Genomic DNA, 13,065 nt, shown 5'->3' with positions numbered 1-13,065 from the left:
TGAGCCATCTAGGTGCCCCTGGATTTTTTTTAAGTCATTATTTTGGAGTATTTTGATCACAAGTCATACTGTGGAAATGATCTGGTGGAAGAGATATTAAATTTTTGACAAAAATGCCAAGATCTGCTTGTCTTTCTCCTCTTTCTAGGTTTTTAGTAGATTATCCCCCCAAAATTCTAATTACCTATGGGTTCTTATTAGCTGAAATCCAGGTAACTTAAGTGCCAAAGTTTTATTTACCTTATCAGTGAAGGAATCAGTCAGCACAGCACAGCTGGTTCAAAGGACAGAAGAAGGTCATGTCTCTCTTTCATCTGTCTATCATCAGCGAGGAAGATCAGTGCTGGAACAGAAAGATAAGGTAGCTGTTCAACTGGCCTCATGGTCAACAAAACCATCACCCCCTGGCATTACTTCTCTACTAGCTAGGAATGATTTGTACCTTATCAATTTTCTTCAAATTTCTACAAATTTCTATTGCCTCTACAAATTCACAGACTCTGGGACCTAATCCGTGAGAAATCATGCCAAAGCTTCATCCCCTGAGAGCAGCACTGTCCAATAGAACTTCCTGTGGCCATGGAGATGTTCTATGTCCTTGTTGTCCAGGTTAGGAGCCATTAACCACATGTGGCTCTTGAACACCTAAAATGTGGCTTTGGGCCTGAGGAACTGGATTAAAAAAAAAAATGTTTGAAGGGCACTTGGGTCAGCCAGTGGTTGAGCATCTGCCTTTGGCTCAGGTCATGATCCCGGGGTCCTGGGATCGAGTCCTGCATCAGGTTCCCCACAGGAAGCCTGCTTCTCCCTCTGCCTATGTATCTGCCTCTCTGTGTCTCTCATGAATAAATAAAATTTTTTTAATTTAATTTAATTTAAAAAATGTTTTACTTTAAAATATATTTAGGTGTACAGAAAAGTAATAGATAAGACAGTTTTCATATACCCTTCTCCCAGCTTCTCCTAAATGGGAATGTCTTACATCACCATTAGGTACATTTATCAGAACTAAGACATTAGGGGGATCCCTGGGTGGCTCAGCAGTTTAGCGCCAGCCTTCAGCCCAGGGTGATCCTGGAGTCCTGGGACCGAGTTCCGCATCTGGCTCCCTGCATGGAGCCTGCTTTCTCTGTCTGTCTGTCTGTCCCTCTCTCTGTGTGTGTGTGTGTGTCTCTCATGAATAAATAAATAAAATCTTAAAGAAAAAAAAGAACTAAGACATTATCACAAGTATAGGCTTAATTTGAATCTTCACCCGTTTTTTTCACTGCTATCCTTTATCAGGATCCCCTCCCAGATTACACTCAACACCTGTGTCTCTTTGGTCCCCACGTGGCAGTTTCTCCATATTCCCTTGATTTTCCTGACCCTAACACTTTTGAAGAGTTGTGATCAGGGATTTTGGAGAATGTCCCTCAATTTGGATTTGTCTGGTGCTTTCTCAGGAAGAGGTCGGGCATGGATGTGACGGAAGAGCCTCACAGAGGTGAGGAGCTGCCCTTCCCATCAGGGCCAGTTGACACCCTGTTCACTGGCTGTTTTGTCCTCCTGTGCTTGGTGCTTCAGAAGCAAGTCACAGATCTAGTCTATGATCACTGTCACAGGGAAGGGAGTTCCCCTCCACCTCCTGCAGGGAGAGTATCAAAGAATTTATAGACGTAAATTAAAATTGCCAAATGACTAGTAAATATTTGTGGGAAGATACTTGGACGCTATGCAAATTTCCTGTTTCGTCTCAGTTCACCCATGAATTTTAGCCTTCATCTGTGGATCTTGCCTACAGCAATTAGGACTGATGTGTTGTTCTTTCTTTCTTTTTAAAGATTTTTCTTAAGATTTTATTTATTTATTTGAGAGAGAAATAGAGCACAGCAGAGGGAGAGGCAGAGGGAGAGGAAGGCTCCCTGCCGAGCAGGAAGCCCAACACAGGACTTGACCCCAGGACCCTGAGATCATGACCTGAGCCGAAATGCTTGAAGCACCGAAGGCAGATGCTTCACCGACTGAGCCCCAGGCACTCCTCAGATTTTATTTTTAAGTTATCTTTATACCCAACCTGGGGCTCAAACTTAGAACCCCGACATTGAGTTGCATGCCTTTTTTTTTTTTTTTTTTTTTTTAGTTGCATGCTCTTTGAGGCATTCTAATGGTGATTTTCTATTTCCCTCATTCCTTCTATGTTTTAATCAGAATTCTGTAAGGAACATTAGTCCCTTGTCCTTCATTTATTTATTTATATTGCTACAAACTAATGGAGATTTGTTTTACTCTTTTTTTAAACATTTGTTTTTGTTTTTTAAAGATTGTATTTATTTGTCCATGAGAGACAAGAGAGAGAGAGGCAGAAACATAGGCAGAGGGAGAAGCAGACTCCATGCAGGGAGCCTGATGTGGGACTCGATCCTGGGACTCCAGGATTATGCCCTGAGCCAAAGACAGACCCTTAATCGCTGAGCCACCCAGGTATCCCAATTTGTTTTACTCTTGAGAAAGACACATGGTCATCTTTTTTGCCCTATTTCCCAGTTTGGGGGTAATTTTTCTGATAATAGTAAATGTTTTCCAATATAGGACAGTCAAAAAGAATGATAGATGACCACCACAGCGGACATTTTTTGGAACATTTGCCCCATATGCTGTCATTGAAGGCTATAGGATGTGGAAGCTTAAGAACCTGTGGGGCTGGAGGAGAAAACCCCACAAGACTAAGACTGAGAATTCAATGGCTCTGAGTCCTAGCCTCATCTCCCCTGCTATGAGAACTGAGGCAAATCATACTGTCTCTTTGGCCCTCAGTTTCCCTCTAAATAAGATGAAGATGAAGGTGTTGGTCAACTTAGAATATCAGTGGTTCCCAGGCTTGAGAGTGCATATCAATCACCTGGAGGTTTAGTTAAAATCCAGATCACTGGCTGCACCTCCAAAGTGTCTGATCCAGTAAGTGTGAGGTGAGGGGGGGCATGGATGTGCACATCTAACACATTGCCAGGTGATACTGATGCTGCTGGTCCAGAGATCACGTTCTGAGAACCATTACTCTTTGAGATAATCTCAAAGAACCATGCACAACTTTGGACTCAATGTGTATTCAAATGATAAAATCTTTGGCCTTGGCTCTGAAGAAATCATGGATGCAATGATGGAACAGAACTTTGCAGGAGCAGAGGCACCAGGAATCCAGTGTGGAACCATGCAGAAGACACTTGAGGGATTGCTCTGTACAGGCATGTACATTCATTAAGTACTCCTAAGACCCAGTCACTGCCCAGAGAGGGACAAAGGCTGGACAGAGTGGTGAAGAGCAAGCTTGAGTCTGAATAACTGTGTGGCCTTGGGCAAATGGCTAAAATGACTCCTTGCCTCCATTTCCCCACCTATAAAAGGAGAACAGTAATGGTACTTATGTCGCCTGGCATAAAGAAAATGCTTGATAAATGGTTGCAGCTGCTGGAATTACTATTATTTGCTACTGAGCCTACCCAATGGGGAGAAGTACCAGTGACAGAAATGATCTCAACTTCCACAGCGTGTCCCATGTTTCCTCAGCCACAACACCACCTTAGTGGTCTGGATTCTTAGCCACTAATTTTAACCCCCTCACAAAATCCAAAACAGATTATGAGAAGAATTCAATATAATTTATTAAATAATTCCCGAGGGCTCCTTCAAGGAGCATTAAACAACTCTCAATACAATAAAACCAATAAATTAACATAGGTGCCTCCTCCTGCCTTCACAGAGGCATGATGAGGATAAGATTTAAGTCTACAGAGTAAAAACATACTAATAAATATCAAGAGTGATAACAATGACATAACCTGAAGTCTTTTCGAAGTTAATTCACATATTTATACCTCAGTCCTCCCAAGACCAGCCCATCCGGGAATTCATTAAGATTATTCACTGGAATAATTTACTTGACAACTCACAGCAGAGTTAGCTGTCAGTCATGTTTTCTCAAGGCTTCATATATGTCCACCAATACAAAAGAAATAGGTTCGACCAGATAGCCTTGAATGATCTACTGAGGTCCAGAGTTTAGTGACTTAAACACACTTTCCAGGCACGCCGAGAACTGCTGTAAAATCGTCAAGATGAAGCTTTTACATTCAAAAGTATCTGCAGGCACAGAAATTTCTGTTTCTGGTTCATGTTGAAATTTGAGTTTGTCAAGCTGTTCTATGATTTTATCAATAATGTTCTTATCTGATAATGGTCTGATTGCCCTGAAATAAGGCAAGATGGCTGAGCTGTTGAGGCGTGGTGGTTGGGAATCAGAGGTGAGACACAGCAGCAAGGTACGGTTGGATTCTGGCACCCCTGTCTCTTTCTTCTGCTGTGGAATGAGGAGGAGAAACAGGTGAGCATTTGATTTGTAGTAACAGCTAGAAGCCCCAACACTAGCGTCTGAAAGCTTCCTCTGTGATGGGCTGGGGGGCACTTCCCGCTGCCATCTGTGGCACCCATTACAATCCCCCTGGTTGTAATGGGTGCCCCAACCCCGAGAGACTGTGATCATTGCTATTTTCCTTCCCAGAAGAAACTAAAGCTCTGTTGGTCTGCAGAGCTGGCCCAAGATCAGGTGGCAGACCTGAAATTCAAACCCATGTCAGCAGCCATCCCAAAGACTATGCGAATAACCACTGCTTCAACCTGCCTCCCCTACCCATCTAGCCAAGGCCTTAACAGCCCCCTGGACTCTTCTCTTAGCTGATCAGGGACTCAGAGCTGGGGACTAGGAGAGCATCTGGGTTTCCATCCTGCTTCTTGCTCTCTGTGTTAAAGCCAATGTATCTCAAGCTCATTGAGGGAGTATTTGCATATCTGGAAAGGCCTCCAAGATGGCAGGGACAGTTCTTCCAAACTCCAGACCATACACTCTCCTGTCCCTCTTCCCAAGGACTAAGAGCTTTTGGGTTCACCTGAAGTGCTAGTAACACCTCACCAGCCTGAACGACCTAGTCAGCTTGGCTGGTAACTAGGTGTCTATAAAAACCAAGGCTAAGGTTTCAACGTCAAGGTAGAAGAGAAGGGCAAGGCCAATTTCATGAGGTGTTTCCAGTTTTTGATTTGTTTGTTTAATCAAAACAGTCTAAGATATTCTGTCTTGATCACAACTCTAAGAAAATGAGAGTATTCACATTTGTTCAGCCTCAAACTTTCCTCCCAATGGAGTCAGGCTCAGAAGAGCCTTGGCTTAGAAGTAGACTGGGTCCTAATTAAACAATTAAGTAGCTTGCAAACAGACACCCAATTTGTTAACTGCCCTTCTCTGCAGTAAGAGAGACTCTCTGTGACCCATGTGAAGATTTTAGTGTCCTGAATTCCTGGAAACCTCATTGACAGCTTAAGTTGACATACGCTGCTCCCTAGCAGGCTCCTAAATGATCAGGCAAGACAGCCCATCTCTAGGGATATGCTAGAGGCAGGAAAATCCATGTAGTATCATTGTGAACCAAATATGTTAGAGATGAGCAGACCTACTAAAGCAGATCCTATAGTACATTAGAAGTTGAACTTCAGGCTGTCTGGGCTAATCTCTGCCTCCAACTCTCACAAAAAGTCCATTGTAGCCTGTTTCGTTGTTTCCCTTCCCTTCCTGGTGTATCCACAGCCCTAGCTTCAGGTCTAAAAAGAGTTGGCTTCTTCTGGGGGCAATGGAAGGCATTTTAAAGAAATGGCTTGGAAAAGAAATCTGTAGAGCACTTACATAGTCTTCCAAAAGTCCCCTCGACAAGGGCTGTAATTCCAAGATGATTTTTCGTACATCACTTGGTGGTAGCTGATGGGTGGGTGCCATATGGGAGGACAGCAAGGTTTCCATAGAGCAGAGCAGGAACAGGGCAAACCTGGATGGTCCTGGAGAAAGAAAATGATACTGTGAGGCAAGTGACCAGACAGACCACCCCTGCCCAGCCCAGCTGTAACCACTGCTGGCTGAACCCCTCCAGTCTTTCCCTCTATCTGATGAGACAAGACCAGGCCCATGAAACAGGCAGCAGGACACGGTAATACCTGTGTGGGAGAGCATGGTGAGGGAGCACACAAAGCCCGTTTCAGCAACAGCTTCTAGAGCCAGATGTGCTCGCCATGGTCTTCAGGAGATATATAAAGGGTCAGCTGAGAGGAAAAAGAATGATCAATGTCCCGCCCATGGCAAAATCATTGCTCAGCTTTTCTCCAGAAAACACTCAAAATTCTGCGGCCAAAGGTTAGGCGAAAGCAGGGCTGGAAGGAAGCGCTGAGGTTACCCTCTAGGTGGGCAGATGCCTGACTCAGTGCAGACACACACAGGAAGATGCACAAATCTTTGCCATTTCTTCTGGGAAAAAGCTTGTTGATCTGAGTAGAAAAAAATTCTGAAGTCCAGACTTGACAGGCATAACTCCTCAAGAACAGGTAATTTACAGGAGCTGAGGGCCAATGCCCCAAAGGGAATTTCTGGGGAGGGTCACAGTGTGTGTGTGTAGGTGTCAGGCTGGCATGAGGTTTTCTTTCTTTCTTTTTTTTTAATATTTTACTTATTCATGAGACACAGAGAGAGAGAGAGAGAAAGAAAGAGAGAGAGAGGCAGAGGGAGAAGCAGGCTCCTTGCAGGGAGCCTGACGTGGACTCGATCCCAGATCTCCAGGATCACACCCTGGGCCAAAGGCAGGCACTAAACCGCTGAGCCACCCAGGGATCCCCTGGCATGAGGTTTTCAAACTGTATTACCTTTGGAAATTTCTAAAGCATGTCCATGCCAGTGTGTGAGGATGGCCCTGATAAACCACTGTGAATGTGGTGAGTCAAAGGCCTTGTCTCCACTCTGTTTGACCTTGAACATCATTGGATTCTCAACTGCTCCTTGGCAATATCAAGGCCTACAACCAGAATATGTGTTCCAGAGTTATTTGTTGAAGGCACTTACTCCTATTTTATTTTTTTGTTTTTTTGTTTTTTAATTTTATTTATTTATGATAGTCACAGAGAGAGAGAGAGAGAGAGAGAGGCAGAGACACAGGCAGAGGGAGAAGCAGGCTCCATGCACCAGGAGCCTGACGTGGGATTCGATCCCGGGTCTCCAGGATGGCGCCCTGGGCCAAAGGCAGGCGCCAAACCGCTGCGCCACCCAGGGATCCCACTTACTCCTATTTTGAACGCCAGCTTTGACCAGGCACTCTTCCAGGGTCTTAGGAATAGTGGCAAAAAAGTTAAACGTGGTCCCTCTCCTGACCAAGCTGGTGTTTTAGCAGGCAATGGGCAGACATGAATAGACAAGAAAGTGTCAGGTAATGATAAGAACTATGAAAATAGAACAAGGTGATGAAATAGAGAATGGCGAGTGATATACTTTAGGTCAGGTGATGAGGAATAGTTTCTCTGAGGAGGTGTCTGCTGTAGGAAGATCTGGGGAAAGGGTACTCTAAGTGTAGGGGACACTAGTGCAAAAGTCCTTGGGCAAAAGTGAACTTGGTGTGGCCAAAACCAGGAAACAGGTCATGGTAGCTGGAGCAAAGTGAGGGAAGGGAAGGGTGGTGGGGAATTAGGTGGAAGCCAGGTCACAGAAGACCTTCTGAAGCCATAAAAAACTTGGGTTTTATCCCAAGTGTGACAAGGTACCCCTGGATGACTGCAGGGAGGGGAATATAGGATCTGGTATACTTGAAGAAGTGAAAATGAGAGAGGCTGCTAAGTGGAGAATGGATTGTGTGAATTCAAGATGGAAGCAGAGGACCAGTTGGTAGGTTATGTGACTGTCCAGGTAGAGATGATGGTGGCTTGGACCAGGGTAGAGTGGATGGGGATGGAGTCCACAGAACCAGTTGATGAATTTATGTGGAAGTAAATCCAAGAGAGGAATCAAGGATAACTCCTGGGATTTTTTTTTTTTTTTAACTCCTGGGATTTTGATGAAGTGAGTGGTTGACATGCAGAGAGGAAAACAAGTCTGGAGAGGGGAAATCAAGAATCTTGTCTGGAATGAGTTAAATTCAAGATGCCCATTGGGCATCTATTCAGTGTCAAGTTAGCTATTGGATAGGAGTCAAGAGCACAGGGACAAGGTGAGACCAGGGCCATCCACAGAAGCCAAGATACACAACGGAAGAGAGAGTTGAGAACCCCCTTCCACCCTTAAACCCACGTCCCCCTTCGCCCCTGCTGTCTCCTTCCTCTTCTTATCCAAGCTTCTTGACAGAGTGGTCTACTTGCACTTTTACCTTACTTCCCAAACCTCTGCAATATGGTTTTACCCTAACAATTTATTCAAAATCCTCTAGCAAAGTCATGAATTTTGCCCACATGACTTTCACCCTCTGATGTTTACTCCCATAATTTTATCACATTACAGGGACTTTGCAGATGTAATTAAGGTTATTAATCAGCTGACCTGAAGATAAGTTGTTTGACAGATGGGTCCAATGTAATTACACGAACCCTTAGAAACAAAGAGGTAAGCAGAGAGACTCAAAGCATGAGAAAGACTCAGCTGACCATTGCTGGCTTGAAGAAGGAGGCACCAAGTGGAAATCAGAGAAGAGAATGACTTTGGCCAAGAACCAGTGAGTTGTAGGAGGACCCTGGGCCCCAGCTGAGAACCACAGTCCCAGCTACTACTCTGACTTTAGCCTGCTAACACCCTGAGCAGAGAATCCAGTTACTCCATGACAGACTTCTGACATACAGAAACTGTGGGACAGCAACTTTATAGGTTCAAACTTCTGAGTTTATGGTATTTGCTATGGCAGTGACTGAGAACCTATATAGTCTCCAGTGGCCTTATGGTGCCAGCCTTACTGGGTTCTTCTCAGTCTTCATTTTACTTGACCCTTCCATGACATTCAGTAATGCCAACCACTTCCTCCTTCTTGAAAACCTCTTTTTCCTCTTATTCTGTGACAATATTGACAATATTATCCTGATACATTTTGGCCCTCTGACAGTACCTCCTCAGATCAAATCATCTTCCTGCCCAGTCCTTTAATGGGTGTGTTTCCACAAGCTCCACCCTTGACTCATGGTCCTCACACTTTAATATCTCTCTCTTTCAAACTCCAGATCTAAATGTCCAACTGTGTCATGGACATTTCTACCTGAATGCCCCACCCTTGACATGTCCAAAGCCAAGGATCTGAACCAGGGTAATAATGATTGTGGAGATGAATAGATGTGAATGCAGTGGAGAAATCTGTAGGAGGCAAAATTCATAGGATATGGTGGTTGATTGGATTTGAGGATGGTGGAGAGGGAGGAGTTGAGGACTGCTTCTGGGTTTGTGGTTTGGGTAACTGGACTGATGAGGGTGCTAACAAACAGAGAGGACCACAGGGTTCAGGTGAATGATGAATTCAGTTTTGACATGGTGAGTTAGAAGTGTCATGGAACTCTCAGGTGAAGATGTACCGTGAGCCATTGGACATTTGGATTTGGAGCTCAAGGGAAAGAACTAGAGACATGGGTGCTATGTCTGTCTATTGTACCATCTTTGGGCGCCATCTGCACATTGTGGTTGAGAAAACTGTAAGTCTACAAGAGATAACCAATGAGAGATATGTGAGGTAAATGTGGAGGCCAAGGATACACTTCTATTCACAGAACAGGGAGAGGAAGATGACAGTCTAAAATGCTAAGAAGGCATTCTTGAAAGGGAGAGAAATGTACTAGAAAAACATGTCATGGAACAAGATGAAAAGTGGTTTTCAAGAAGGAGGATGAGATTAGTACCATTATAAGCCATGGAGAGGTCAAATAAGATAAAGGTTGATGAGAGGCCCTTGGTTTGATAACATGAGGTCACTGGGAACTTTGCCAGAGAGTTTGAATAAGTAGTTGGTGAAGGGAGCTATATTGGGCAGTTTAGGAAGTGGGGTAAAAGTGCACATAGACCACTCTGCCAAGAAGCTTGAATAAGAGGAAAGAAACAGCAGCGGTTAGAAGGGCTTTAGGGGTGGAAGGGGGTTTCCAGCTGTTTGTTCTGTTGCGCATTAGGTTCTGAAGATCACCCAGGGCTGACCTCATTCCTGGGCTCTTGACTCCTATCCAGCTGTTGACTTGATATGGAGTAGATGGCAATGGCATCTTGAGCTTAACTCATTCTGTACAGGACTCTTGCTTTCCCCTCTCTAGGCTTCTTTTCTCTCATTATATCTCAGTCACCCAGCTGTTTCATCAAAATTCCAGGAGTCATCCTTGATTTGTCTCTTTAATTTGTTTATATCACTCATAGACTTTTTCCTGTTCTTTAAAAGGACATGTGGCTTTTTCTTTTTTTTTTTTTTTTTTTGTCTTAGATTTTTTGTCTCCAGTTTTGGAGAATTTTTCTGATAATAGTAAAGGTGTTCTGACATAGAACAATCAAAAAGGACAATAGGTGAGTACCACAATGGGTGTTTTTGGGAGGATCACATCAATAAATTGGACTTCCTCAAAAAATGTTTGGTCTTCTAAAGACACTGTTTAGAGGATGAAAAGATAAGTGTAGACTGGGAGAAATATATTTGCAAATCACAAATCTGAGAAAATATGTAAAAAACACTCAAATGCCATTTTATTAGAATTAGGCAATAGTTTCTTTAAAATGACACCGAAAGGGGATCCCTGGGTGGCTCAGCGGTTTGGTGCCTGCCTTTGGCCCGGGGCGCGATCCTGGAGTCCCGGGATCGAGTCCCGGGATCGAGTCCCGCATCGGGCTCCCGGCATGGAGCCTGCTTCTCCCTCCTCCTGTGTCTCTGCCTCTCTCTCTCTCTCTCACTCTCTGTCTATCATAAATAAATAAATAAATAAATAAATAAATAAATAAATAAATAAATAAATAAATCTTTAAAAAAAATAAAAATAAAAAAATAAAATGACACCGAAAGCACAAGCAACATAAGAAAAAATTAGATAAATTATACTTCATTGAAATTAAAAACTTTTGTGGGTAAAGGGATACTATCAAGAAATTGGAAAGACAACCACAAGAGAAAATACTTTAAAATTATATGTAAAACAGGGGGCTAATATCCAGAATATATATATATATATATCAGTCCAGTTACCCAAACCACAAACCCAGAAGCATATATATATATATAAACTTTTACAACTCAACAATTAAAAGACCAAAAAATTTTTTAAATGACCAAAGTAAAAAAAAAAAAAAAAAAAAGGCCAAAGTATTCGAATTGACCTTTCTCCAAAAATATACAAATGGCCAAAAAGCACATGAAAAGATGTTCAATATCATTATGAGTCAGGCATTGGGGAAACGCAAATAAAAATCACAATGAGACACATCACACCAACTAAAGATGGCTATGATTTTAAAAACAGTAAAATAATAGGTGTTAGTGAAGATATAAAAAGTTGGAATCTTCATATGTTACTGATGGGAATTTTCACCCTTCTCACTGATATGAGGTGGTATCTCATTGTGGTTTTGATTTGTATTTCCCTGATGGCAAGTGATGCAGAGCATTTTCCCGTTTTCCCATGTGCTTGTTGGTCATGTGTATGTCTTCTTTGGTGAAATTTCTGTTCATGTCTTTTGCCCATTTCATGATTGGATTGTTTGTTTCTTTGCTATTGAGTTTAATAAGTTCCTTATAGATCTTGGATACTAGCCCTTTCTTTATCTGATAGGTCATTTGCAAATATCTTCTCCCATTCTGTACGTTGTCTTTTAGTTTTGTTGACTGTTTCTTTTGCTGTGCAGAAGCTTTTTATCTTGATTAAGTCCCAATAGTTCATGTTTGCTTTTGTTTCCTTTGCCTTCATAGCTGTATCTTGCAAGCAGTTGCTGTGGCCAAGTTCAAAAAGGGTGTTGCCTGTGTTCTCCTCTAGGATTTTGATGGATTCTTGTCTCACATTTAGATCTTTCATCCATTTTGAGTTTATCTTTGTATATAGTGTAAGAGAGTGGTCTAGTTTCATTCTTCTGCACGTGACTGTCCAATTTTCCCAGCACAAATGTTGGAGAGGATGTGGAGATAGGGGAACCTTCTTGCACTGTTGGTGGGAATGTGAACTGGTACAGCCACTCTGGAAAACTGTGTGGGAGTTCCTCAAAGAGTTAAAAAATAGAGCTACCCTATGACCCAGGAATTGCACTACTGGGGATATACCCCAAAGATACAGATGCAGTGAAAAACCAAGACACCTGCACCCCAATGTTTCTAGCAGCAATGTCCACAATAGCCAAACTGTGGAAGGAGCCTCAGTGTCCATCGAAAGATGAAGGGATAAAGAAGATGTGGTCTATATATATACTGAATATTACTCAGCCATTAGAAATGACAAATACCATTTGCTTCAACGTGGATAGAACTAGAGGGTATTATGCTGAGTGAAGTAAGTCAATCAGAGAAAGACAAACATTATATGGTCTCATTCATTCTGGGAATATAAAAAATAGCAAAAGGGATTAAAGGGGAAAGGAGAAAATGAGTGGGAAAAATCAGAGAGGGTGACAGGACATAAGAGACTCCTAACTCTGGGAAATGCACAAGGGGTAAGGGAAGGGGAGGCAGGAAGGGGGTTAGGGTGACTGGGTGACGGGCACTGAGGGGGCACTTGATGGGATGAGCACTGGGTGTTATACTATATGTTGGCAAATCAAACTCCAATAAAAAATATACAAAACAGGGCAGCCCTGGTGACTCAGCGGTTTAAGCGCCGCCTTCAGTCCAGGGCGTGATCCTGCAGATCTGGGATCAAGTCCCACATCAGGCTCCCTGCATGGAGCCTGCTTCTCCCTCTGCCTGTGTCTCTGCCTCTCTCTCTCTGTGTCTCTCATGAATAAATAAACAAAATCTTTAAATATATATATATATATATATATATATATATATATATATATACACAAAACAAAATATTACTGATGGGAATGTAACGTGGTGCAGATTCTGTGTAAAACAATTCGCAGCTCCTCACAGTGTTAAACATAAAGTGACCATATGACTCAGAATTTTCATTCCTAGATAACTATCCAAGAGAAAGAAAAACATATGTTGACACAAAAGTAGGTACAGGAATGTTTAAGGCAGCATTATTCATAAGAGCCAAAAAGTGAAAAGAGCCCAAATGTCCTTCATCAGGTGAATG

At 42.8% G+C, this 13,065-nt stretch overlaps 1 protein-coding gene across 1 annotated transcript; it reads right to left on the bottom strand.

Moving 5' to 3' along the window:
* Positions 1–3,879: 3,879 nt before the first annotated feature.
* Positions 3,880–6,826, bottom strand: IL31 (interleukin 31). The gene is made up of 3 exons (XM_072801878.1): positions 6,715–6,826; positions 5,711–5,859; positions 3,880–4,336 (listed from the first exon to the last, which is right to left on the bottom strand). The coding sequence occupies exons 1-3, from the start codon at positions 6,824–6,826 to the stop codon at positions 4,022–4,024; spliced, it is 576 nt and encodes a 191-aa protein (XP_072657979.1). The 3' UTR covers positions 3,880–4,021.
* Positions 6,827–13,065: the final 6,239 nt, after the last annotated feature.

Source organism: Canis lupus, chromosome 27 (genome assembly GCF_048164855.1).
Source record: "Canis lupus baileyi chromosome 27, mCanLup2.hap1, whole genome shotgun sequence".
Taxonomy (NCBI): domain Eukaryota; kingdom Metazoa; phylum Chordata; class Mammalia; order Carnivora; family Canidae; genus Canis; species Canis lupus.
Note: the sequence above shows the minus strand (reverse complement) of the source record. Positions and strands in the feature narration are given on the sequence as shown.

Coding starts and splice junctions, on each gene's coding strand:
- IL31 (XM_072801878.1), bottom strand. CDS start 6,826: ATGTTCAAGGTCAAACAGAGTGGAGACAAGGCCTTTGACTCACCACAT. Junction 5,860..6,714: donor TGCTTTAGAAATTTCCAAAG/GTAATACAGTTT, acceptor TTCTTTCTCCAG/GACCATCCAGGTTTGCCCTG. Junction 4,337..5,710: donor GGGGACTTTTGGAAGACTAT/GTAAGTGCTCTA, acceptor CTCATTCCACAG/CAGAAGAAAGAGACAGGGGT.